This window comes from Coregonus clupeaformis, chromosome 13 (assembly GCF_020615455.1).
Source record: "Coregonus clupeaformis isolate EN_2021a chromosome 13, ASM2061545v1, whole genome shotgun sequence".
NCBI lineage: Eukaryota > Metazoa > Chordata > Actinopteri > Salmoniformes > Salmonidae > Coregonus > Coregonus clupeaformis.
Window position 1 is genome coordinate 47194270 of NC_059204.1, and position 28000 is coordinate 47222269.

General features: G+C 42.1%; 1 protein-coding gene across 2 annotated transcripts; it reads right to left on the reverse strand.

Moving 5' to 3' along the window:
• Nucleotides 1-13392: 13392 nt before the first annotated feature.
• On the reverse strand, nucleotides 13393-27992 carry LOC121579650 (mitogen-activated protein kinase kinase kinase kinase 2). Of its 2 annotated transcripts, XM_041894430.2 has the most exons (32): nucleotides 27563-27992; nucleotides 24320-24377; nucleotides 24123-24213; nucleotides 23976-24040; nucleotides 23755-23810; nucleotides 23539-23586; nucleotides 23258-23300; nucleotides 23023-23095; nucleotides 22802-22933; nucleotides 22577-22639; nucleotides 20448-20529; nucleotides 20180-20290; nucleotides 19948-20026; nucleotides 19539-19597; nucleotides 19375-19421; nucleotides 19238-19276; nucleotides 18956-18989; nucleotides 18593-18863; nucleotides 18291-18397; nucleotides 18152-18193; nucleotides 17981-18065; nucleotides 17808-17887; nucleotides 17665-17725; nucleotides 17450-17567; nucleotides 17233-17291; nucleotides 17027-17130; nucleotides 16746-16920; nucleotides 14747-14815; nucleotides 14499-14585; nucleotides 14347-14417; nucleotides 14183-14238; nucleotides 13393-14074 (listed from the first exon to the last, which is right to left on the reverse strand). In XM_041894430.2, exons 1-32 carry the CDS (start codon nucleotides 27653-27655, stop codon nucleotides 13987-13989), a joined length of 2646 nt encoding a protein of 881 aa, XP_041750364.1. In that variant the 5' UTR covers nucleotides 27656-27992; the 3' UTR covers nucleotides 13393-13986. The 2 variants fall into 2 exon arrangements, 1 of the variants encoding a protein (XP_041750364.1); XR_006002938.2 differs by lacking the exons at nucleotides 13393-14074; nucleotides 14183-14238; nucleotides 14347-14417 and having other exon boundaries at nucleotides 16846-16920.
• Nucleotides 27993-28000: the final 8 nt, after the last annotated feature.

The window sequence follows — 28000 nt, forward strand, 5'->3', positions numbered from 1 at the left end:
ACTTCTTTCCCCAATGATTTCCTAAGGCTGAGGTACTTTGTTATCAGTTATTCCATACCAGAGCTAGATGAGGCTGAATGGCAACACACCACAGCCACGCAACTAATTCATCTCATTGGTACATGACTGTAAAGTCAGTTGAATATTTCATCAATAAAAATATGGATTTATTGGCTTAATTAAGGTTTTATTAAACTTTCAAAAGGGACGCACATACACAATAAAGGGTGACAATTCAGGTAAACAGCCCCACAGTCAGGTAGACAAATCTGAATGTTATATCATAAAGTGAGAACAATTAGTTTCCCTGGCTGATATGGCTTCTACTTAGAAATACTATAAGAGTAAATTAATAGACGACATTCACTGCAATAAACCTATCTCAAATATAATCGCATAATTTACACAGACCTATCGCGGACTTTCGTGTGAAAAGGCGTTCCATCGTCTGTTTTGTCAACGAGCTCAAAGTATTCCAAACACTTGTGGTAACCAACTGATCCCAATAATGTAGGTAGCCAAGTAAACGATGCCCACTCTGGTATGTTCTATAGCGAACTGTCTGGGACTCGTTGTTTCCCTGTTTACTACTCAAATATACTTTACTTATTAAGTCAAAGACGAAATTAACTGCAATAAGCTGGTCTCAAATATATTAGCATAACTAGGCTACACAGAACCATAACTAGGCTACGGAGCGCTCTCTGAAATAAGCGCTCGTATTGTCGTATTCCACCGAATCAAGTTCTCATCACACCTGTGGTTTGTGTGTGATAAATAGACTTCCCAGCATTACAGTATTCATAGGCTGTGTCAAATATGTAATTAGTCACCCATATGTTCACCAGTAGGCCTACTTAGTGTTATTCGGCTTTAGCACAGCGAGCTGACTTTTTTTCTTCTTTTTTTTCTGGGTAGTATAGATTTACAGAGTGGTCATGGAATGGGGATTAAAAGGCAAACAGTTGATCTCTGTGAAGCATTTATTTAGGCTGCAATTTCTGATGCTGGTAACTCTAATGAACTTATTCTCTGCAGCATAGGTAACTCTGGGTCTTCCTTTCCTGTGGCGGTCCTCATGAGAGCCAGTTTCATCATAGCGGTGATGGGTTTTGCGACTGCACTTGAAGAAACTTTAAAAGTTCTTGACATTTTCCAGATTGACTGACCTTCATGTCTTAAAGTAATGATGGACTGTCGTTTCTCTTTGCTTATTTGAGCTGTTCTTGTCATAACATGGACTTGGTCTTTTACCAAATATGGCTATCTTCTGTATACCACCCCTACCTTGTCACAACAGAACTGATTGGCTCAAACGCATTAAGAGGGTAATAAATTCCACATATTAACTTTTAAGAAGGCACACTTGTTAATTGAAATGCATTCCAGGTGACTACCTCATGAAGCTGGTTGAGAGAATGCCAAGAGTGTGCAAAGCTGTCATCAAGGCAAAGGGTGGCTACTTTGAAGAATCTCAAATATAAAATATATTTTGATTTGTTGAACCCTTTTTTGGGTTACTACATGATTCCATATGTGTTATTTCATAGTTTTGATGTCTTCACTATTATTCTACAATGTAGAAAATTGTACAAATTAAGAAAAACCCTGTAATGAGTAGGTGTGTCCAAACTTTTGACTGGTACTGTATAACAAGACCAAAAACAGTATAATCACAATTTTCTGGGGGAAAAGAATACATTGTAAACTTTTCCATTTCCAAATGAGGAATGAAGAACATGTATTGACATTGTCTGTAGAAAATCCCCTCTGAACCCTCTCTGAACCTGGGAGTTAGGGAGACGTTTGTGATTATCAGGCTGCATCAAGAAGTTTATCACCCCCCCAACCAGAGCCTGACGATTTTCTTGCAGTAGAGGGCAATTCACACCCCCATTGTTAGGGAGGTTACTAGGGAGCCTTCTGGAAGAGTTCCAGAGATAGTTACAAACACTCCCTTACTCCCAGGGTCAAAGAGGGCTCAGAGGGGATTCTCTACAGTATCATTGTAGTACAGTAGCATGGGCTAGCTAGATGGTGGTTGGTAGGATAAAGTGACTTGATTTGAACAGTAAAATATATAGTAATAACGCTTACAATAGGTCGGGTGGGTACATTGCAGTTAAGTCAAGTAAGAGGTAGTTGCTGTTGCATAGAAAGTAGAAACAGTTGTGTGTGTGATGTATGGAAAAAGACAGCTTCAATCTTGACAAAAGGCAATATTTTATTACCATGTCTCCTGTGAACAACCCGCAACACTCACGCACACTGACACTCCAACACACACTCATTTGCTCACACACATGTAACAAGCACACTCACATACAATCATCATGTTCGCTGCTGCTACTCTGTTTAACATATATCCTGATGCCTAGACACCTTACCCCTATACATATCTACCACTATCACTCCAGTATCCCTGCACATTGTAAATATGGTACTGGAAATGACCCTGTGTATATAGCTTACCTACTTTCTCGTGTTATTATTTATATTTCTTGTGTGTTTTTGTTCTACCTTTATTTTATAGTACTTCTTTCATATTGATTACTGCATCGTTGGGATAAGAGCTTGCAAGAAAAGCATTTCACTGTACTCGTGCACGTGACATTAAAAGCTTGAAACTTGATGTGTGCCACATTGACTTGAGTAGTTTGCTACTATTTTGTAAATCGAAAAATACATCCAAGTTAGCCAGCTACATTATCAAACAGTCAACACCGCAGCCACTGCTAGCTAGCCAACATTACTAGCTAGCAGTACTGTATCATTTTAGTCAATGAGAATTTTGCAACGTAAGCTTCATTTTCTGAACATTCGAGATGTGTAGTCCACTTGTGTAGCTAGCATGACTGACTTTGTGCTAGCTAGCCAACGTTTAATTACTTCTGCGTTATGAAAGGAACTAGACACGGACATGAATGATCCATTGGTAGTTTGTTGTAACCAAGTATTGGTGCTAAACCGTGTGTTATTGGATGCTAGCATGCTAGTTAGCTATGGCGTCATAGGATACGGTGCCCTGGGCGGTTTTCACAGAAGAATACTGTACCAAGTTAGCTAGCTGAATAAACTAAGTTAGTCTATTCCTGGAAACATTGAACTACTGTAGATTACAGCAATTATAATTTCTAAAGTGGAAGTTGGAAGAGTTGTATTTGATTGTTTTAGTGAAAAGCTAGTGAGGGAGGCCTCACTTCCCCAGATGTTTAGTTAATTTCATTCCGATCTCCTTTGCATTAGTGTAGCCTTTTCTGTAGCCTGTCAACTATGTGTCTGTCTATTCCTATTCTCTCCTCTCCGCACAGGCCATACAAACGCCTCACACCGCGTGGCTGCTGCCTCTCTAACCTGGTGGTACCTGCACGCACGACCCACGTGGAGTTCCAGGTCTCCGGCAGCCTCTGGAACTGCCGTTCTGCAGCCAACAAGGCAGAGTTCATCCCAGCCTATGCTACCCTCCAGTCCCTCGACTTCTTGGCGCTGATGGAAACATGGATTACCACAGAAAACACTGCTACTCCTACTGCTCTCTCCTCGTCTGACCATGTGTTCTCGCATACCCGAGAGCATCTGGTCAGCGGGGCGGTGGCACAGGAATCCTCATCTCTCCCAAGTGGACATTCTCTCTTTCTCTCCTGACCCATCTGTCTATCTCCTCATTTGAATTCCATGCTGTCACAGTCACTAGCCCATTCAAGCTTAACATCCTAATCATTTATCGCCCTCCAGGTTCCCTTGGAGAGTTCATCAATGAGCTTGACGCCTTGATAAGTTCCTTTCCTGAGGATGGCTCACCCCTCACAGTTCTGGGTGACTTTAACCTCCCTACGTCTACCTTTGACTCATTTCTCTCTGCCTCCTTCTTTCCACTCCTCTCCTCTTTTGACCTCCCCTACTCACAAGGCAGGCAATACGCTTGACCTCATCTTTACTAGATGCTGTTCTTCTACTAATCTCACTGCAACTCCCCTCCAAGTCTCCAACCACTACTTTGTATCCTTTTCTCTCTTGCTCTCCTCCAACACTACTCACTCTGCCCCTACTCAGATGGTAATGCGCCGTCGTGACCTTCGCTCTCTCTCTCCCGCTACTCTCTCCTCTTCCATCCTATCATCTCTTCCCTCTGCTCAATCCTTCTCCCTCCAATCTCCTGATTCTGCCTCCTCAACCCTCCTCTCCTTCCTTTCTGCATATTTTGACTCTCTATGTCCCCTATCCTCACGGCCGGCTCGGTCCTCCACTCCTGCTCCGTGGCATGACGACTCGTTGCGAGCTCACAGAACAGGGCTCCGGGCAGCCGAGCGGAAATGGAGGAAAACTAGGCTCCCTGCCGACCTGTCATCTTTTCACTCCCTCCTCTCTACATTTTCTTCCTCTGTTTCTGCTGCTAAAGCCACTTTCTACCACTCTAAATTTCAAGCCTCTGCCTCTAACCCTAGGAAGCTCTTTGCCACCTCCTTCCTGCTGAATCCTTCTCCTCCTCCCCCTACCTCCTCCCTCTCTGTGGATGACTTCGTCAACTTCGTTCATCCACCTCTGGCAAGCTGGCCCCCCTACCTCTGCGGAAGCACAGTTCCCGCTCAGCCCAGTCAAAACTGTTCGCTGCTCTGGCACCCCAATGGTGGAAAAAGCTCCCTCACAACGCCAGGACAGCGGAGTCACTCACCACCTTCCGGAGACACTTGAAACCCCACCTCTTTAAGGAATACCTGGGATAGGATAAAAGTAATCCTTCTATCCTCCCCCTACCCCCCCAAAAAAATAAAATAAAAAAAAAACAAAAAAACAATAGATACATTGTAAAGTGGTTGTCCCACTGGCTATCATAAGGTGAATGCACCAATTTGTAAGTCGCTCTGGATAAGAGCGTCTGCTAAATGACGAAAATGTAAATGTAAATGTAAGCTGGCCTAATCTGGTTTTGATTACCATGTGTGTGGTGGCTGTGATTAGGGAGCAAGAACTCTCAGTGGTGATTCAGCATCAGAGTGGGAACATTCATTTTGTCTTTTTCGAGCTACAGTGGTAAGGAGTAGGAGTCAGAATCGGGACCGGTGTGCAGCTACAATCTCAGCCTTGTCTGGTCTTGGAACACTAGCTATGTTCTTGGGTGGTCGTCATGGAAGTTGTACATGGGAGCGCGGCTCCTTGTACACCATTGTCTTGTCCTTCCGTCTTTTCAGCACACGCTCTAATAGGTCCAACCGGAAGCTCTGTTTTGTTGGCTCGTACATTTTCTTAGCAACCCAGTCTTTGGTTTGATTTGGGAAAAAACATACAGTACCTGGGTGTACCGGAGGAGAAATTAAACAGCAATTAGACATTCTCACATCCGCATAAGATTTACACACTAAGTCTGCCTTGTATACAGTGGCGATTTTAGCATGTAAATCTTGGTGGGGCAATTTCCCCATTTATTTAATTTTTATGCATGCCAGTAAAGCCACCACACAACAAAATACAAAACAATAGATTAATTGCACTATAACAGTGACAAACGGTGCCCACAAACTGTTAGGGCCTTGTCACGTTCGTTGAGTACAGGATTGGACCAAGGTGCAGCGTGGAATGCATACATGTTTATTCAAAAACAACCTAACGTGAAGCTCACAATGGCTATACACAAACAAGCCAAACAAGAGTCAAGATCCCACAACTAAGGTAGGCAAAATGGCTGCCTAAGTATGATCCCCAATCAGAGACAACGATCGACAGCTGCCTCTGATTGGGAACCACACCCGGCCAACATAGATATACACCACATAGATATACACATAGAAATTCACACCCTGACCAAACCAACGAGAAACAACAGGCATTTAAAGGTCAGGGCGTGACAGGCCTACATAAAGCTGTCCCAACAGCAGTCCCAACACCTTACCACTGCTACACCTGGCTGTCAGCGGAGCCTTGTCTGGCAGCGAAACAGTTAATTCAGCCTCATTTACTGCCTTTAAAAAAACATAGCTAATATGGCTGACTTGCTTAAACAAATGGGGTTTCTACTGACAATTGAGATGTACAAACTATGGCATAAGGGGACGATGAGTGGATAAGAGGCAATCCTTAATTTTGATTAAGACATTAATGAGCGAGCTAGAACGGACGTAGTCAATATAACTATTTGTTTAGCACTTTTGAATTGTACAGTGACAGAGTTCAGAACATAGGCCGTTCTTACAGTATTCTCCCTGTTCACCAAGTCAGAACCGTAGGATAAATAAAGGGGGCATATAAGCAGACAATGAAAGCTCTTACAATATGTAAATGTATTCAATGATTACATTTCTCTAAAACAGGCTATAGGCTACATGTGCACCACCAAGTCAGAACAGTAGGTTAAATTAAGAGGGGAAAAGGGACCAAATTATTAGGGTGAGGCACATGGGCTACTAACAGCTTACTACACAACATACACTTAGTATTACTTTCTTAGCTACAGTATACATATCTCCCTGGCATATTACATCATTTATGCAGCAGCATACCATTTTTGGACTCACCTTGAACTTGAACAGGAAGGTGGCGCGGCGGTCCTTCGTGGGCAACTTTTGTCATCAACTTTGCCATCAATGTCTGGCATTCTCTGGATTTATGGTGCTTTCAAGACAACTGGGAACTCTGAAAAAAACTAGGTTGAATCATGATGACGTCAGTGATCTTCAGGTCGGAGCTCTAGAAAGAGGCCCGAGTTCCCGACTTGCAATTCCGAGTTGGATGACTGTTCAAAACGTATTTTCCCGGTCGGAGCTCGTTTTTTTCAGAGTTCCCAGTTGTCTTGAACTCACTGAAGTCTGAGATTTCCCAGTTTCCAGTTGTTTTGAGCGTGGCAGAAGTCACACTTGTTGTGTAATGTTTATGTTCAATGGCCGATGAGCACCGATACGTTTTATCTATAATTTCTCTTTATTATTTATCTTCATATGACAAGGATTGAAAAGGATTTGCCAGTAGATAGTCTACTTGATTCATGATGATGACTGCTAGCTTGCTAGCTAAGATTTTGAAAGTATGATGTTGACATGATCAGTCCGATCAAAGCTACTGTAGATATTACGTGATTTGACGTCATTTTATCTGTGGCCAATGACCTTGAGCCTTCTTGAATGGGCACTTCTAATGTAACGCTATGGCAGCACCCAAGGGGATTGCATTTTCAAGCTCTACCCATAGTGACAGAACACTGAGTCAATCACGGCACAACTAGAGAACATTACAAACCCCTAAGCTCCGTATTTTCTGCTGGCTGCCCCACCACAGAAAGCACTGAGCTAGACTGAAACACCTGCATTTTGGAGCTGCCTTACTCAAGAAAGCAAAACAGAGACCAAGTTTTCATGTGGCTTTATTAACGCAATGATTTGTATATATATATATTTTAAAAAATCCATTGCAAAACCATCACATTTTACCTGCAGCACTGGTTGCCTGTCAGGTGTTTTTGTCCGGGGCTACAACAAAAATATGTGATGTTGGGAACCGAGTTGGGAAACACTGATCTTAACATTGTAGGGTCTACAAATTCTAAAACGTTGATATCCGAAAAGCTTGTAAGTGTACAAGGTAATCCACTCACTTGTGGTGCAACTGCCCCGGTCAACTGTAAGTGCTGTTATTGGAGCAACAACGGCTCAGCAGTGAAGTGGTAGGCCACACAAGCTCACAGAACGGGACCGCCGAGTGCTGAAGCAACACTCACTACAGAGATCCAAAATGCCTCTTGGCGGATGCCAGGAGAACGCTACCTGCCCGAATGCATAGTGCCAACTGTAAAGTTTGGTGGAGGAGGACTAATGGTCTGGGGCTGTTTTTCATGGTTCGGGCTAGGCCCCTTACTTCCAGTGAAGGGAAATCTAAACGCTACAGCATACAATTACATTATTCTGTGCTTCCCACTTTGTGGCAACAGTTTGGGGAAAGCCCTTTCCTGTTTCAGCATGACAATGCCCCTGTGCACAAAGCGAGGTCCATACAGAAATTGTCTGTCGAGATCGGTGTGAAAGAACTTGACTGGCCTGCACAGAGCCCTGACATCAACCCCATCGAACACCTTTGGGATGAATTGAAACGCCGACTGCGAGCCAGGCCTAATCGCCCAACATCAGTGCCCGACCTCACTAATGCTCTTGTGGCTGAATGGAAGCAAGTCCCCGCAGCAATGTTCCAACATCTTGTGGAAAGCCTTCCCAGAAGAGTGGAGGCTGTTATAGCAGCAAAGGGTGGACCAACTCCATATTAATGCCCATGATTTTGGAATGAGATGTTCGACGAGCGGGTGTCCACATACTTTTGGTCATGTAGTGTGTATGTATATACACAGTGCATTTGGAAAGTAATCAGGCCCCTTTACTTTTTCCACATTTTGTTATGTTACAGCCTTATTCTAAATGGATTACATTATTGTTTTCCCTCATCAATCTACACACAATAACCCATAATGACAAATTGAAAACAGGTTTTTAGACATTTTTGCAAATGTATAACAAATAAAAAAACAGAAATACCTTTAGATAAGTATTCATACCCTTTGCTACGAGATTCGAAATTGAGCTCAGGTGCATCCTGTTTCCATTGATAATGCTTGAGATGTTTCTACAACTTCATTGGAGTCCACCTGTGGTAAATTTAATTGATTGGACATGATTTGGAAAGGCACACACCTGTCTATATAAGGTCCCACAGTTGACAGTGCAGGTCAGAGCAAAAACCAAGCCATGAGGTCGAAGAAATTGTCCTTAGAGCTCTGAGACAGGATTGTGTCGAGGCACAGATCTGGGGAAGGGTACCCAAAAACCACCAAGACTCTTCCTAGAGCTGGCCGCCTGGCCAAACTGAGCAATCGGGGGAGAATAGCCTTGATCAGGGAGGTGACCAAGAACCTGATGGTCACTCTGACAGAGCTCCATAGTTCCTCTGTGGAGATGGGAGAACCTTCCAGAAGGACAAACATCTCTGCAGCACTCCACCAATCAGGCCTTTATGGTAGAGTGGCCAGACGGAAGCCACTCCTCATTAAAAGGCACATGGAGTTTGGCAAAAGGCACTTAAAGGACTCTCAGACCATGAGAAACAAGATTCTCTGGTCTGATGAAACCAAGATTGAACTCTTTGGCCTGAATGTCAAGCTTCATGTCTGGAGGAAACCTGCCACCATCCCTACAGTGAAGCATGGTGGTGGCAGCATCATGCTGTGGGGATGTTTTTCAGCAGCAGGGACTGGGAGACTAGTCAGGTTTGAGGGAAAGATGAATGGAGCAAAGTACAGAGAGATCCTTGATGAAAACCTGCTCCAGAGAGCTCAGGACCTCAGACGGGCAAAGGTTCACCTTCCAACAGCACAACGACCCTAAGCACACAGCCAAGACAACGCAGGAGTGGCTTCGGGACAAGTCTCTGAATGTCCTTGAGTGGCCCAGCCAGAGCCCGGACTTGAACCTGATCTAACATTTCTGGAGAGACCTGAAAATAGCTGTGCAGCGACGCTCCCCATCCAACCTGACAGAGCTTGACAGAATCTGCAGAGAAGAATGGGAGAAACTCCCCAAATACAGGTGTGCCAAGCTTGTAGCGTCATAGCTGTAATTTCTGCCAAAGGTGCTTCAACAAAGTCCTGAGTAAATGGTCTGAATACTTATATAAATGTAATATTTACGTTTTTAATCTTTAATAAATTTGCCAACATTTCTAAAAATCTGTTTTTGCTTTGTCATTATGGGGTATTGTGTGTTGATTGATGAGGGAAAAAAACTATTTAATCAATTTTATAATAAGGCTGTAATGTAACAAAATGTGGAAAAAGTGAAGGGGTCTGAATATTTTCCGTCACTACCGTTCAAAAGTTTGGGGTCACAGAATTTTTTTAGAAAAGCAATTTTTCTGTCATTAAAATAACATCAAATTGATGCTCAGTTGGTAGAGCATTGCGCTTGCAACGCTAGGGTTGTGGGTTCAATTCCTACAGGGGGCCAGTATAAAAAAAATACAAAATAATAATGTATCCACTCAATAACTGTAAATCGCTCTGGATAAGAGCGTCTGCTAAATTACTACATTTTTTTTTTTTTTTTTTGAAATATCAGAAATACAGTGTAGATATTGCTAATGTTGTAAATGGCTATTGTAGCTGGAAACGGCTGATTTTTTATGGAATATCTACATAGGCGTACAGAGGCCCATTATCAGCAACCATCAGTCCTGTGTTCCAATGGCACGTTGTGTTTGCTAATCCAAGTTTATCATTTTAAAAGGCAAATTGATCATTAGAAAACCTTTTTGCAATTATGTTAGCACAGCTGAAAACTGTTGTGCTGATTAAAGAAGCAATAAAACTGGCCTTCTTGAGACGAGTTGAGTATCTGGAGCATCAGCAATTGTGGGTTCGATTACAGGCTAAAAGTGGCCAGAAACAAATAACTTTCTTCTGAAACTCATCAGTCTATTCTTATTCTTGTTCTGAGAAATGAAGGCTATTCTATGCGAGAAATTGCCAAGAAACTGAAGATCTCGTACAAAGATGTGTACTACTCCTTTCACAGAACAGCGCAAACTGGCTCTAACCAGAATAGAAAGAGGAGTGGGAGGCCCTTATGCACAACTGAGCAAGAGGACAAATACATTAGAGTGTCTAGTTTGAGAAACAGGCGCCTCACAGGTCCTCAACTGGCAGCTTCATTAAATAGTACCCGCAAAACACCAGTCTCAACGTAAACAGTGAAGAGGCGACTCCGGGATGCTGACCTTCTAGACAGAGTTGCAAAGAAAAAGCCTCATCTCAGACTGCCCATCTTAATCTTATATTTTCATTGGCCAGTCTGAGATATGGCTTTTTCTTTGCAACTCTGCCTAGGTCTGTAACCTTCTATAAGATGCAATTTACATCCAAAATAAAGATTAGGGTCCTAAATAGTGAAATTCTCCTTTAAGGCAAAAATGAAAGTAGGGTGGTTGGTCAGGGTGGATGGGTGGGCTTATAACACAAACGTCTAGCACCCAAAGGTTGCGAGTTCAACACTCATCACGGATAACATTAGCATTTGAGCAACTTTTCAACTACTTACTACTTTTTAGCTACTTTTCAACCCTTCCCCTAGCCGACCCTTCCCCTAATCTTAAACCTTTAACCTAACTCCTGAACTTAACCCTAACTCCTAACCTCGCTAACGTTAGCCAGCTAGCTAAAATTCATAACATATCATACATTTTGCAAATTCGTAACATATTATACGTTTTGCAAATTCGTAACATATAATATGAATTGTAATTCGTAACATATCATACGAAATGGGTGATGGACAAATTAATACATACCATACAAAACATAACATATACTAGATGGAGTGTCACCAATTTACGTACAGAATCATATGAAATGCTCTGAGACCAGGTTGGATTATGTTGACGTCAAATAAATAAAGAATTGGGTAGTGTGGTGTACCGCAGGTTAGCCACCAGGGGGAGACTCATCGAGGCCTGGTGACAGAGGGAGTCTACATCATGCGGCGATGGCTCCCTCTGCTGGACGTGCCAGGTCTTGACGGGCTCTCCGGCCAGGACTAATTGGGGCTGATTATGGTTGGTGAGTAATCAAGGGGATGATTGCGCACCAGCTGGACGAGTCCCATAAAGCTGACAGAAGGGCAGCACACAGTTGTGAGTACTGGGGAAGAGAGGTTACTCCCATATATAGTCTTGCTCAGTACCAGAGATAACGGAGGGAGCTCGGTTTTGTTCCCCACAGGATACAGCAAGACCCCGGAGCCCAGAAGACGGTATCCCGGAGGACGTCTCCTGGAGGAGACCTATTCTTTTCTCTTAGTTTATTATTTAAATAAACACCCTTGAAACCGAGCAAATACAATTCAGTCCGTGTCTGATCTGTGTAAATGTCTTGACCAAACCCCCTGGTCTGCCACAGTAGGTAAAGGGTCTTATTGAACATGTTGAGAAGTTCGATATTGCTTATGTGGAAGAATTACCGACAGTGTCGAAATCTATTCTTAATTCTGACTGCAGATTTATTTGATAAAAATACATGCACTTAAAATAAACGGCCAATGGCGAGCATCAATATGTTTAACTTGACATCAAGAAATGCTGATATCAGAAAACGCCCTGAATTGCGGTCTGCAATTACACCTTTCTCCCTTGCCCTGTTCTAGAGAATGTTGTGTAAAAGCAGAGGAAGAGGCGAAGCGAAAGGTTTTACTTCGCCCAAAATCTGTCCACGAAAATAAGCCCAGGAAGTATGGAGGTCAATGAGTGTCGAATTTCAAAAAACAAAACATTTCATTGCTAATTTGCTACGTGAGGCTTATTTGATCGAATATAAGTTTCATAATGGTTAGGTTGTTACAAATGCACTGATATAAGCGGATGAACCATGGCATGTTGGCAACTTTGAAAATAAATGACTTTATATCGGAGTTGTGCCTGTAGTCATTAATATAGAGGACCCATCATGGATATAACCCATTTTAGCATGGATATTGCCATTGAGGGCTTCCACCATTTTAAAGTAGTCAACTGGGTGGGGATTCCTATGAGTTGGACTCTGACTAGAGGGAGTACAGCTACGACTGGAAGTGACTTTTTCGTAGCAGGTTAGGGTAATTAATGTGGCAGGTTAGGAGACTTAAGTTAGGGTTAGCTAAAATGCCCTTCTAACCTGCTACGAAAAGTCACTTCTGGCCGTAGTTGTACTCCCTCTAGTCACAACCTATCAGTTGGGAGCAATCAGCCAATGAAGAATAAAATGTACTATTTTAAAATGGAGATAGCCTCAATGGCGCTGCCCATGCTGTCACAGACGGTATAATGGCACAGATACAAAGAATCCTTTATCTCTATGGCCTGTTGTTCACACACCTATCATCTGCCCTCTCATTGGCTAGAACGGTCCCACCTGATCTCGCTTCCTCCCGCCTGCCTTCCATCTTTGAGGACATGTATTTCCATTGTATTTTGTCAATATAATAGACAATCCTTGGTAAAATGACTCTGCAACATATCTTTGAGTGTATACAGTATTTGGACATACTATAGCTATATAGACAAAACTGACAAAAAAAATTACAAACCAATATGGTTATGAATTATTTAACATTTGTGAATCAGAGCTTTACATGGTACCAAATATCTCTATTGTCAGCCTTGTTGACATTTGATACTGTTAATTAAAACACTGAAAAAACAATTATTGTCTCTGTTGTTATAATGTATCAACCCATGGTGAACAGGCAGACAACTTTTTTTGCTTGTAAATAAGTGTTTTTCACCACATATAACATTTATTTTTAGCAGACGCTCTTATCCGGAGCGACTTACATGAGCAATTAGGGTTAAGTGCCTTGCTCAAGGTCACATCGACAGATTTTTCACCTAGTCAGCTCGGGGATTAGAACCAGCGACCTTTCGGTTACTGGTACAACGCTCTTAACCTCTAAGCTACCTGCCGCCCCACAACTTCTTGTCAGTTAGTCTACACACAGAGCTGCATGATGCTTTCCACCTCAATCCATGGAAACTGGGTCCTGTACTTTACTTGTCTTCAGTACTGACACAGCAGCCATATGGGAAAGTATTGTTCAGGCTGGTACTGGGTTAATGCAGACTTAGACAGTCTTGGGCTACAGTTCAACGTTTTTACCCAGTCACAGCCAGTCTGAAGAATTCACACAAGTGGGGTTTTAAATCCTTGACTGCAATGCCAAGATCTTTATGTAGCCTAGGCCACTAGTATTGTTTTGAACCACTGATATGCACAGGTCTATTTGGCAGTTGGATGTGAAGAAGCCTTGAGGAAAGCCCACTCCAATCAAAGCCCAGACAGTCCCAGCTGTGTCTCTTTGGCCAACCACTCGCCATAGTAGGCGGCCTTGCTCCTTGTTCCATCCTTATTCACTTTGTGCTCGTCCTTTTAGGAGTAGTAGGAGACTAATGTGTACTTCCTCGAGACAGAATGTCCTCCATTCTCTGATTTCCTCAGTAGCTACTCTCATGCCCTGTCAGGATGTACAAGTTGCTTAAGGCAGATGGATTGTCCGTGAGAGTACTCTGCAAGATAATGTCCCTGAGGAATAAAAGCAAATGTTAATGTACATTTTTTATTTTGCTTCAGTAATTTGACAAATGTTTTGCTATCAAATTGCTATCAAACTCCCATAATTAAGAGACATGCCTTGAGGTTCCCAAGACTCTGAATATTCGACTTTCATCCGTGATCTCTTGTGTAACCTATGAAAAATGTCACAAACGTCACAATGTTATTTTATTGTCAATATGAGAGTTGACAATACAGTCTGACAATACAGAAAAGCTGGACTGGTGTTTTTTCTGCATTACCTCATCACTATGCAAGCTTCTACCTTTAAGCCCATGCTTCCAGAAGGCCAGAACACTGTCCTGCAAACATACTGCAAAGAACAATTTAGTCACCTCCAATCCAAAGACACAAAGCTAAATGATTAGAATGCAGCACTCATCCATTCCCTTACCAAGAGTCTCAATGGAAAAGTCAAAAGTCAACTTTGAGGTCATCCCTTTGCTTGGATTGCCATCCAGGTTCACAATTTTCACAGTGTCTGCAAAGGTACAATGGGGAAATGGTCACAATTCAATCTTGCATTTTTTCTTCATTCAAGGGTCTTTACCACTCTGAATAGAACACTAGCACATTCAATGTTCCTGATGAAATTATGCTGAAAGCAAAGTATTGAAAGAAAGAAAGAAGGAAGGAACTCACTCTCCAGAGCGATCAGGACTCTGTCTCTGTCCAGCTGAGTTACGTGCATCACCTTCAGAGATTGACTACCTGTGAAAACGTTACATAAACAATAACATCACAGCTTGCACACTGCTCGTCTGTTCTAGATCAGTGGTCACCAACCGTTGATCGCGATCGACTGGTCGATCGTCAAGGCATTCCTAGTCGATCAAATCGAGTGCGCCTACTGCGCTGGCCAAATATGGATAGCTCAAATCACCATGCCTACAGCTTCTATGACCACAGCAAAACGTGTCCCCTCTCTCTGGTCAGTTTCACCGGAGGAATGGAAGGAGAGAGACTCATGCGGTGTTCAAAACAACTGGGAACTCGGAAATCTACAACTTCCGAGCGTTCAAGACAACTGGGACCCGACTGGGATTTTTTTTTTTAAACAGTCATCCAACTCAGAATTTCAAGTCTGACCTGAAGATCACCGACGTCATGATTTGACCTTGTTTTTTTCCCGAGTTCCCAATTGTCTTGAAATCACCATGACCATCAGATGCAGGTACCATCAGTAAAATAAAAAAGTAAATTATTTCCAAATTATTTATAACAACTGATCTATTTTGTTATCAAAGCTAAAGTTTTTTAAATATAATATGGTCTGAGAAGAACAATATTGGCAGGCCAGGCATATAGCCAATATGCTGTGATAATGTATTAGGCCTACTGCACAAACTTCATTCCTACCATTGGAGTTATCCTTTTCAGATAAAACTATACTAAATATATTCACCTAATAATTGATTAAAACACTGTTTTGCAATGAAGGTCTACAGTAGCCTCAGCAGCAGTCTGTAGGGTAGCACCAATCAAAATATCAGATAATTAATCTAGTACTGAAAGCATAAGCTACGGCTAGCTAGCACTGCAGTGCATTCAATGTGGTGAGTAGTTGACTCAAAGAGAGAGAAAGACAATAGTTGAACAGTTTTGAACAAATTAATTTCTTCCAAAATTAAGGAGAAGCGAGAGAGAGAGAGAGAGAGAGAGAGCTAGCTATAGTTGGTTGTATTTTTTAAAAACGTTCCCTTTCACTTAGCTAGAGAATGCAGCTAGCTAGTTTAGCCTACTCAAACACCCGGCTCAAACAGAGAGGGACGGTATGTTAGCTAGCTGGCTATGGCTATCCAACACTATCCAGCACTGAAGTCCACAAGCAAAGGAAAAAAGGTGAGAGGAGCAGAAGGCATAGATGGTAGCGAGAAGGAATTATATATAACGAGCAAAGTGATCACGCTGTTTTCATGTGGCTGCTATGAAAGTGAACTGTGTTTGCGTGTGATCAGAGTTGTATTCTGTCCTTGAGCTGTTCTTGTCTATTAATGTTCTGTATTATGTCATGTTTTGTGTGGACCCCAGGAAGAATAGCTGCTGCTTTTGCAACAGCTAATGGGGATCCTAATAAAATACAGCCGATTCTGTTGATAAACGTTTCTTAAACGGAAGCAAACGGAACGAAACTGTCACACCCTGATCTGTTTCACCTGTCTTGTGATTGTCTCCAACCCCCACCAGGTGTCTCCCATTACCTCATGTGTATTTATACCTGCGTTTTCTGTTTGTCTGTTGCCAGTTCGTCTTGTCCCGTCAAGTCCTACCAGCGTGTTCCCGTGCTCTAGTCTTTGCTTTTTCTAGTCTTCCCAGTTCTGACCTTTCTGCCTGTCCTGACCCTGATCCTGCCTGCTCTCCTGTACCTGCCTGACTCTGATTTGGATTACGACTCTTTGCCTGCCTTGACCTATCGATTGCCTGCCCCTTGTACTGTAATAAACTCTGAAACTGGTACTATCCGCCTCATAACTGTTTCTATTAGGTTAATGTTATATTTTTTATGTCATGTTTAAAACAAATTCTGAGCGGTAGATCTCGGCTTGCTTTTTGACTGTGAAAGTGATCTTGACTCAGAAAAGGTTGGTGACTACTGGTCTAGATTAAACTAGATAAAATATCAAAATATTGATGGAGGTACCTGTCTGGGCTCTGGGTGTGTCATTCAGGTGGATGATGTCAAAGTGGACCTGCTCACAGGTCTTGACAGGGGCCTGTAGCCTACTCACACCCACACACACCTGTGGCAGCTCCTCTGTCTCCAGGACCAGCAGTTCAAAGATGGGGAGGGTTTCTGGGAGACTCACAGCGATATGCTGAGAGGGAGAGGAGAAAGCGGAACGGACAAGAATGCTTTTTGATGCTTTTCTATTTAAAAAACACAACGCTAACATTGTATAGAGATGCATTGGGAACACACACCTTGAGTTGCATGAACTTCTGAAGGGGCTCGTACCACAGCAGCAGGACAAGGCCAGTTGGTACCACAGCACACAAAAATGTGCTGTCAGTGTACGGGTTACGCACTGAGAAGAATAGATAAGGCAGAAGAGAGAGAGATATGTCATCTTAGACATAAATACTGTACAGTACATCTCCATTTTAGACTAAAATAACATGTTCCTTACCAACGCTGCAGCGTCGACAGCCTTTGGTGTCTGGTATCTTTCCAGACTCAGAAAACTTTCTACAAAGAGAACACATTAACATTACATATTTTTTTTCCTGTACAATTTCCAGGATGATTTCTGTACAATTTCCTCTCACGCTAATATCAGTGAAAAGCAACATTGCTTGGATATTTTCACTACGGCCTCTCTCTGCCCAGGAGTGGGGTGTCCCTACCTTGAGTTGATCCTCTCAGTCAGGCGGTGGGTGTTGATGGACAGGTGGCCCTGCCTCTTCGGGAGGTGTTGATCAAACAGGGTGGTCAGCCTCCGGGAGCACAGCTGGGATGATTTCCCTACGGAGCACAAAGACAGTCAACACACATCTAGATAGAACATACTGATAAGGTGTGTTGTAATTGTTGGTGTTGTGAGGGACACTGAGGGCCCTACCTGAGATAGACATTAGCACATTGTTCATGACATACAGCCAGCTGCACCTCTGGGGTAATAACTGAAAAACACAGAAAAGCTTTTTAAAAACAATTTTTTTGTTTTTCTACATTTATTTGATCTTATTGTATAATTGGTGGTACCTTCTCCATGGTGTCCTCATGGAGCTCGTTGAGGTTCAGGGTGTAGATGCCCTCCTCTGTCCCCAGGATGAGGTGTTGATCTGAGGGAGGATAGTCAGATATTCTCCCTGAGATCTGACTGGTTTGACAGAAGCTCTATTTACTGATTATTATCCTTTGTAACCTGTGCTTACCTTTGGTCTTTGGCAGGACCCATGTGACAGCGCAGTGGATCTTTAATGGACAGCCATTAAACACCTTGGAAAAACAGGCCCCCATCTAGAAAATATTGTGTGGTTCAATATGTATAATTTCAATGCATTATTTTCATATTGGTGGCTATATATCCAGGCATCTTCACTTACATGGACTTTGGGTGTGGGTGGAAGTCCATGGCAATCACCTCTCTGAAGAAGAAAAAAATCCACAGAATTATCTGTCGTCGTGTGTGCACAAGAGATGCATTTAATAGGTGTGTCAGTAACTTGTCTGATGGTGACCCACCACGTCCTCAGTTTTCCTCCTGAGTGTGCTCCATTCTGGAGCCAGTGGTGGCTGCTGGGCCTTGGAGGGTGTCTTTCCCACCCTCTGTCTCTCTGGCTCACTGCCCTCTGCAGGAACACACAGACCCATCACATTTACATATACATTTACGTCATTTATGGATTTGAGACTTTTCTAAATTGATCATGCAGATTTACATAATTAATAGTTGATGTCACTACTTTTCCACAATGACTTCATAGATTGTTTTAGTTAGTGTTTCTGTGTGTACAGGATGTGTTGTGTGTGAGTGGATGCTGTACCTTCAGAGGGAGAGGAGCAGTTGGAGGAAAGTGTGAAGTCAGAGAAGATGGTTTCAGCAAAGATGGTAGAGTTGAAGAGAGATGGGTCAGCCAGGGTGGAGTCTGTGAATGGAGGTGTGACATTGGGACGGGTGGAGTCACAGTTGACAGTAGATTCTATGGTGCTAGTAGAGTCAGTGGATGGGGAGATGGTATGCCTTGTGGCAGGACTGAGGACCCCACTCCTCTTCACTGTGCCAGATTTATCCATATCCTCATCTTCAGGAGAGTGCTGCAACAGATGAACACAGATGCTGGTGCGGTTCCACAGAAACAGTGTTGAGTGCCTGATAGGTTAAGATAAAGTCTGTAGTTCTCTCTCACCTCAGCAGAGGGCGCTCTCTTTATGGTTAACCTCCTGCAATGGATATCAAACAGACAGAAATATACCATGTTATGGGAATTAACATATCTAGTGGTCTGGATGTGCAGTATTGTTTTAAATTCCAGATGTGCAGAAATATTTTAAATTCCTTTGCATTCAGCTTACTTGGTATGTTTGTTTGTAATGGGAATTAGATTTAGTTCCCTTTTGCCTTTGGTGTGTTATTGGTGAGGTAGGTAAGTGCTATAAAGAGATGTATATAGACAGTTTTATAGCCTCACCTTTCAAGCAACGCTTCCTCAACACACTCCAGTAGACTCCTGCACCTCAAATGTAGAGTAGATGAAGTTATTACTGCCTTCGTTAGTAATTTATTACGGGTGATTTGACATGGGAAGTAAAATAAACAGTAGCTTACGAGGAGTTATTTTCATCTCCTGTAATGCTCCATTCATCATATGATCCCTGTTGGGGAAAATATGTTTATGTACTGACAATTTGACAAATAAATGGATTGTTTTTCCATGTTGAACATGACGTTTGTATAACATAGAGGTTAGACACAGATGATAGGCTATTTACCAGGTCAGGAGAGGGCTCAGTCTCCTTCCTCATGGGAGGGCCAAATTTTAGCAGAGCAACTGGAAAACACAGTCACATAATCCCCACATATACATATGATCCAGAATAACACCTTTAAAATATTGAACACTGTACTAGAAAATCATCCTGATTATCATCATTATTTTCTGTTATGAAAATTATATGAGATACCAGTAAACCAAAAACACACACTTGTTCTCACACTACTCTCTTTCATTTTATTTGAGTGAATGCTCAATCTTGGTGCCAGTGACTATCCCCTTGTGTCCTCCTGACTTTGGCTGCTTGCCACTGCATGCGGTAATGCTACTTCGGCCATAACAATGGCTCATCAGTAACTCAAGAGACCTTGAGGAGCTGTGGATGCTAGGATCTGAGAGTTACTCACACTGCTCCTCAGACTGAGTCCTCTGGACCGACAGGTGTTTCCCTAAGGACTGGATCTTATCAGGGAATGCACTGCATGTCTGTAAACCCACACATACACAGTAGTATACAGATCATTAGTGACATATTTATCTTAGTAGTAGTAATCCACATAGTACAGTGTTGTGCCCAAGCATACATTTTAGGACAGGAGGACAGGAGAGGAGAGCAGAGGAGAGGGGAGGAGAGCTCACCTCAAGATCACTCTCATCCATAGTGTGTGAGGTTTGTAGAACAGGGTTGCTGGCCATGTCCAGCAGTTCTATGGCCAGGTTCCTGGTCAGCAGCTGACTCACAAAGGGGTGCTGAGAAGAAAACAGGTAATGTGGGGAGTGTCGGTCACCTAAAGGACTACGTTCAGAAACTACATATAGTTTCTGCACTAGGGACATAAATTCAACAGGTTTTCATTAACTTTGATGCCATCTGCTTGTTCTCCTCAAAAGGATGGAACTTTTGTACCTGTAACAACTTCTCTGCAGTTGGCCGTTTGCGAGGGTTCTTGGTGAGGGATATTTTCACAAAGCTGTGAAAGTCAGCAGACCTAAACAGGAGAGAGACCACTGGTTATTACCACAGGGGCTCATGGGCTCCTAGACACTCACAGCAACATATACATTATTATTTTGTATTTATTTGTTTATTATTATTAATTTATTGGCCCGTCAACATTTTACTATTTTGTTACATATACATTATTCATACATTTTACATACATGGTACTTTTATACACAGTATTACATGTCAGAAATACAGTTTGATATACACATTAAATGGTACTCAGACATATCCGGTACAGTGGCTTGCGAAAATATTCACCCCCCTTGGCATTTTTCCTATTTTGTTGCCTTACAACCTGGAATTAAAATGGATTTTTGGGGTGTTTGTATCATTTGATTTACACAACATTCCATTCCAAGACATTTAAATGTTTCCCCTTAAACCACTCAAGTGTTGCTTTAGCAGTATGCTTAGGGTCATTGTCCTGCTGGAAGGTGAACCTCCATCCCAGTCTCAAATCTCTGGAAGACTGAAACAGGTTTCCCTCAAGAATTCCCCTTTATTTAGCGCCATCCATCATTCTTTAAATTCTGACCAGTTTCCCAGTCCCTGCCGATGAAAAACATCCCCACAGCATGATGCTGCCATCACCATGCTTCACTGTGGGGATGGTGTTCTCGGGGTGATGAGAGGTGTTGGGTTTGCGCCAGACATAGCATTTTCCTTGATGGCCAAAAAGCTCAATTTTAGTCTCATCTGATCAGAGTACCTTCTTCCATATGTTTGGGAAGTCTCCCACATGCCTTTTGGCGAACATCAAACGTGTTTACTTATTTTTTTCTTCAAGCAATGGCTTTTTTCTGGCCACTCTTCCGTAAAGCCCAGCTCTGTGGAGTGTACGGCTTAAAGTGGTCCTATGGACAGATACTTAAATCTCCGCTATGGAGCTTTGCAGCACCTTCAGGGTTATCTTTGGTCTCTTTGTTGCCTCTCTGATTAATTCCCTACTTGCCTGGTTCATGAGTTTTGGTGGGCGGCCCTCTCTTCGCAGGTTTGTTGTGGTGCCATATTCTTTCCATTTTTAAATAATGGATTTAATGGTGCTCTGTGGGATGTTCAAAGTTTCTGATATTTTTTTAATCTGTACTTCTCCACAACTTTGTCCCTGACCTGCTTGGAGAGCTCCTTGGTCTTCATGGTGCCGCTTGCTTGGTAGTGCCCCTTTCTTAGTGGTGTTGCAGACTCTGGGGCCTTTCAGAACAGGTGTATCTATATTGAGATCATGTGACAGATCATGTGACACTTAGATTGCAAACAGGTGGACTTTATTTAACTAATTATGTGACTTCTGAAGGTAATTGGTTGCACCAGATATTATTTAGGGGCTTCATAGCAAAGGGGGTGAATACATATGCACCCACCACTTTCCCATATTCATTTTCTAGAATTTTTTTAAAGTAGTTATTTATTTCATTCCACCTCACCAATTTGAACTATTTTGTATATGTCCATTACCTGAAATCCAAATAAAAATCAATTTAAATTACAGGTTGTAATGCAACAAAATAGGAAAAACGCCAAGGGGGATGAATACTTTTGCAAGGCACTGTATTTGAGCTGTTCTTGCCATAATATTGACTTGGTCTTTTACCAAATAGGGCTATCTTCTGTATACCCCCCCCTACCTTGTCACAACACAACTGATTGGCTCAAACGCATTAAGAAGGAAAGAAATTCCACAAATTAACTTTTAACAAGGCACACCTGTTCATTGAAATGGTGACAACCTCATGAAGCTGGTTGAGAGAATATCATGAATGCGCAATGCTGTCATCAAGGCAAAGGGTGGCTATTTGAAGAATCTCAAATATAAAATATATTTTGATTTGTTTAGCACTTTTTTGGTTACTACATGATTCCATATGTGTTATTTAATAGTTTTGATGTCTTCACTATTATTCTACAATGTAGAAAATAGTAAAAATAAAGAAAAACCCTTGAATGAGTAGGTGTTCTAAAACTTTTGACCGGTAGTGTACATTATTAGTTCTGTAGCTCATATTACTTTTTAATTGTAAACTAACTTCTACCATTTGGTCTTGTCCTTCAGTTTGGGAGGCTGGAAGCTTCCCTTTGACATCACCATCAAGGCCCTGGGGGGAAAAAATCGAAATCTCATGATGCAGTGATCATTATCCAAATCTGATCTGTTAATATGACTGGATACAAGAACTAGATTTAACTTAAACATTGTTATTACAGAATCTGTGTAATTATAATAATGAGAGGTGAAATCCCAGCAACTGTGCCCTCACCTCATGGGGTGCATGTCAAACATGGGAGGCTGAAGCTCTGCCAGCTCGATAGCGGTGATGCCCACTGCCCAGATGTCACATAGCTGGTTGTACCCGCCTTTCTTCTCCACTGCTGCCACCTCAGGTGCCATCCTAGAAGAGCAAAGCTGCCCGTGGATAACTATGGTAAACCATGACAATGGGCCTTGTTTTGGTGCCATGGATGGACTTAGATCACTCACCAGTAAGGCGTGCCTATGAAGGACTTTCTCTTGGCAACGGAGGCATTGATCTCAGCTGCAACGCCAAAATCCGCTGGAGGGAAACAATGGTGTGAGAGAGGTGGAGACAAATATTTTAGTAAATCTTAAAAATAAAAATAAAAAGATTTACTTAAGGACTAAGTGTGTACGCGGGAGAGGGAGAGAGGATATGTGAGAGTGAGTGACAGTGTGAGGATGGAGGACAGTCACTGACCCAGTTTAACATCTCCTCGCTCTGTCAGAAGAACGTTGGCTCCCTGTTAAGAACCCACAGTGACACAATGAGTGCACCGTCTCACGCTCTCCCTTTGGGACAGTCGCAAGCTCCAAATACACACATACACAGACAGACATTTACACTTGCATATTTGCAAAAATACATTTCAGTAAGTATGAAGGAGTAGTTCCAAAGCGCCAGAGCAAATGATTCAATTCAAATGAGTTGTAGAGCAAATTGTTTAAATGTTTTGTATTCAACAGGATTCTATACATTACCTTTATGTCTCTGTGCATTTTTCCAGTCTCATGTAAGTGATGCAGTCCCTGCAAACACAGAAAACCCAATGACAGTGGTATCTCAGCGCAACAGTCAAGCATGAGGTTTATGAATTTACGATGTAAGTAATGTTACATCCAAATGGCAAGTTTCACAATAGAAAATTGTTAAATGCTTTATACAATTAATAAAGCTGCATATCATTTCATTCTTACCTGTAGTGTTTCCCTACACACATATGCAATCTGCCTCTCATTCAGGGGGCCTGTAACTATGGAAACATAACATTTAAGTCTGTCAGGGCCAACATTGAAAAAGAGAATATGAGGTACACAGTAACTGGTTGAATCTTTACTTGAAACACTGGACGATGCCATTCATATACACTATCTATCAGGGTGGGGGTTAGGGGGGATGACATGTTCTCCAACTGTACCATGATAAATGTCCTGCAGGGAACCTCCTCCACAGTACTCCATGCAGATCCACAGCTTGTTATTTCTACCAAAGGAAGAGGCACACCGTTAAAGGAATACCTCATTGAGTTTCATATCAAGTTTTAACGTTTGATTGCAGACCAAACCTGAGGTAGCTGCCGAAATAGGCCACAATGTTCTTGTGAGTGCATTCTTTAATCATGGTGATCTCCTGTTGGATAGATGATATATCATCACCTGAAGAGAGAGACGAGCAAACTCTAATTTATATTCAGGAATACTGCGACTCAATGTGATTAAGATAAAAACACAATCATACTTTGGGATATCATAAATATCCTACCAGGATCTAGTTTTACAACTTTGATTGCTGATACCACAGATGTCTTGATGTCTCGTGCCTATAGAGAAGAGAGTACACATTTTTTTGAGGTTTTCCTGATCATTTGACATTGTGATTTCATTTTTTGCTGTGAATGTTATGGGTACTGTCATGACCTTTCAAGTCATGAGTGCCACAGACTCTCAGTTATACAATGGGAAAACGAATAATTGCCGACCACGCATCAAGTTGAAAGTAGTTCTAGGTATATTACATTTAAACCAGGGTATTCACAAGGAACCAAACGGAAGCAAACTGAACGAAACTGTGAGAGAACTACCTGAATTTGTCAGATAAAAACTATATATTTTGTTGCAAAACACAACTGTTTGGGCTAATGATTACACCTCAGCCGATTAAGTATGCTATTTGAGGGCCTTGTGCTCACACTTTGTTTTCCACTGAGAAAACATAGGTGATAAGGGGAAGTACACCCTTACTGTATGTCTACAGATCATACAGACACAATGCTTATGTTACCAAGCAAAGCAGTGAAAGGCCACGTGGGAACTATGAGGCCCTTGTCAGCTACCCTTGAAAAAAGACATCTGATATGGAGCGGTACTCACTTCCTGTTTTGTTTCTGTCGTAAAAGACTTGCTGTGATTAAAGTCATGTAAAAGTAATGTATCATATTGCAGCAGAACTTTTACATCCTCGACCAAATGAGGCTATTATTGCTCATCTCAGCTCAAGATCACTTTCAAGACATGCCCTAGGCAACTAATCCTTCTCTTATTTCATGATGATTTATTGTTTATCTTTTCAATAGAACAATTAATTACAGAAATCTTTCCGATACTTTACAGGGGTTTCTTGGGTATGCTGCAGTGAATAATGATAAAGTCGATTTTTGCCATATCCGAATTTAGGTCAGGGTTCTGGCCTGGGTGTATACAGTGAGTTTCTCACGGTTTTGACACGTCTTCCTTTCTCAACAAATGTTTGGTTTCCTGTTACCAACTGCTACATTCACGAAACAATCTCATATAACCACAAACTCATGGAGTATTTATTTCTGTACCATACTTTATTAACTTTATTTGGTGTGCTGGACTTTTTTAACACCTGACCATATACAGTGCATTCGGAGAGTATTCAGACCCCTTGGCTTTTTCCACATTTTGTTATGTTACAGCCTTATTCTAAAATTGATAAAATAGTTTTTTCCTCATCAATCACAATACCCCATAATACCCCATAATGACAAAGCAAAAACAGTTATTTTTTACATTTTTGCAAATGTAAAAAAATTAATACATGAAATATCACATTTACATAAGTATTTAGACCCTTTACTCAGTACTTTGTTGAAGCACCTTTGGCAGTGATTACAGCCTTCAGTCTCCTTGGGTATGACGCTACAAGCTTGGCACACCTGTATTTGGGGAGTTTCTCCCATTCTTCTCTGAAGATCCTCTCAAGCTCTGTCAGGTTGGATGGGGAATGTCGCTGCACAGCTATTTTCAGGTCTCTTCAGAGATGTTCAATCGTGTTCAAGTCCAGGCTCTGGCTGGGCCACTCAAGGACATTCAGAGACTTGTCCCGAAGCCACTCCTGCATTGTCTTGGCTGTGTGCTTAGGGTCGTTGTCCTGTTGGAAGGTGAACCTTCGCCCAAGTCAGAGGTCCTGAGCGCTCTGGAGCAGGTTTTCATCAAGGATCTCTCTGTACTTTGCTCTGTTAATCTTTCCATCAATCCTGACTAGTCTCCCAGTCCCTGCCGCTGAAAAACATCCCCACAGCATGATGCTGCCACCACAATGCTTCACCATATGGATGGTGCCAGGTTTCCTCCAGACGTGACGCTGGCATTCAGGCCAAAGAGTTCAATCTTGGTTTCATCAGACCAGAGAATCTTGTTTCTCATGGTCTGAGAGTCCTTTAGGTGCCTTTTGACAAACTCCAAGAGGGCTGTCATGTGCCTTTTACTGAGGTGTGGCTTCCGTCTGGCCATTCTACCATAAAGGCCTGATTGGTGGAGTGCTGCAGAGATGGTTGTCCTTCTGGAAGGTTCTCCCATCTCCACAAAGGAACTCTGGAGCTCTGTCAGACTGACCATTGGGTTCTTGGTCACCTCCCTGACCAAGGCCCTTCTCCCCCATTGCTCAGTTTGGCCGGGCGGCCAGCTCTAGGAAGAGTCTTGGTGGTTCCAAACTTCTTCCATTTAAGAATGATGGAAGCCACTGTGTTCCTGGGGACCTTCAACGCTGCAGACATTTTTTGGTACCCTTCCCCAGATCTATGCCTCGACACAATCCTGTCTCGGAGCTCTACGGACAATTCCTTCGACATCATGGCTTGGTTTTTGCACTGTCAACTGTGGGACCTTATATAGACAGGTGTGTGCCTTTCCAAATCATGTCCAATCAATTGAATTTACAACAAGTGGACTCCAATCAAGTTGTAGAAACATCTCAAGGATTATCAATGGAAACAGGATGCACCTGAGCTCAAAGGGTCTGAATACTTATGCAAATAAGGTATTTCTGTTTTTATTTTTAATAAAGCTGCAAAAATGTCTAAAAACCTGTTTTTGCTTTGTCATTATGGGGTATTGTGTGTAGATTGATGAGGATTTTGTTTTTTAAATACATTTTAGAATAAGGCTGTAACGTACCAAAATGTGGAAAAAGTCAAGGGGTCTGAATAAATACTTTCCCAATGCACTGTATACTTAGAGTAAAAACATTATCAGCATTTCCCTGCACCTTGTTAGTCTCGTAACCCGACCCTAGGCAAAATACATTGTGCGAGGCAACAAGTCTGCCTAGGGAGACTACAGCCATTCTGATGTTTAGCTCTGTATTCATGACAACCAAACATTCAATACAGTTATGGAGAGAGACCATGCAGCCTGCCTCCATGCACACATTGATGATCCTAAGGATGGTGAAATATCACTTTCTGGCAACATTATATCAGGATTTATTTATTTTTTATCTCAAAACTATTTCTAGCATTTTTGATTAATAAAACCATCACATTCTGTTTTTGAACGTTGACTGCAGTCAACATAGGACTAAGGCTAGAAATAACCATCTATTCGAACAGGTATGTGTCTGCTCAGGTCGTACAGTCATCATATGCAAAACAATCACAATTCGGGGGATGGATGCACATCCAGTAGCCTACAAAGGAGACCTACATTTCACTAAAGTTCAGAATCATATGCAAAATAGTGGAGCATGGTGAATTTAAAATACCTTAAATACATCTCCGTATGTACCACTCCCGATTCGCTGAATCAACTCGTAGTCCTCCAACGGGTTCGAGTAGGAGACACCAATTGCCTCCATCGCAGCAATGTCTGCCTTGACTCGCGCTGTCTAGCGACTAATGATGATTCTTATCCAAATGTCTGCACTTCCTCTGCAACAAACCATCAGAAGCAAAAGCCGAAATAAAAATGTCAGCTATAGACTACAGCCTTGGGATGCTCAGTGAACGGCAGCCTACCAGTGCCATGGCATTTTTGTAAATAATAAGGTATTGTTGTTGTTCCTGAATTAAGAAAATAATCAACATTTTGATTTTTTTCAGTGAAACAAAGCCATGTAAAAAAAATACTAATTGTCCACCAGTTCGGTTATTGTTGTGTTGAAATTATAGTATTTTTTCTTTCAATTTCATAAAAACCTCTC

Coding starts and splice junctions, on each gene's coding strand:
- LOC121579650 (XM_041894430.2), bottom strand. CDS start 27,655: ATGGAGGCAATTGGTGTCTCCTACTCGAACCCGTTGGAGGACTACGAG. Junction 18,194..18,290: donor GGAGGAAAACTGAGGACGTG/GTGGGTCACCAT, acceptor TTTCTTCTTCAG/AGAGGTGATTGCCATGGACT. Junction 17,726..17,807: donor ATGAGGACACCATGGAGAAG/GTACCACCAATT, acceptor TGTGTTTTTCAG/TTATTACCCCAGAGGTGCAG.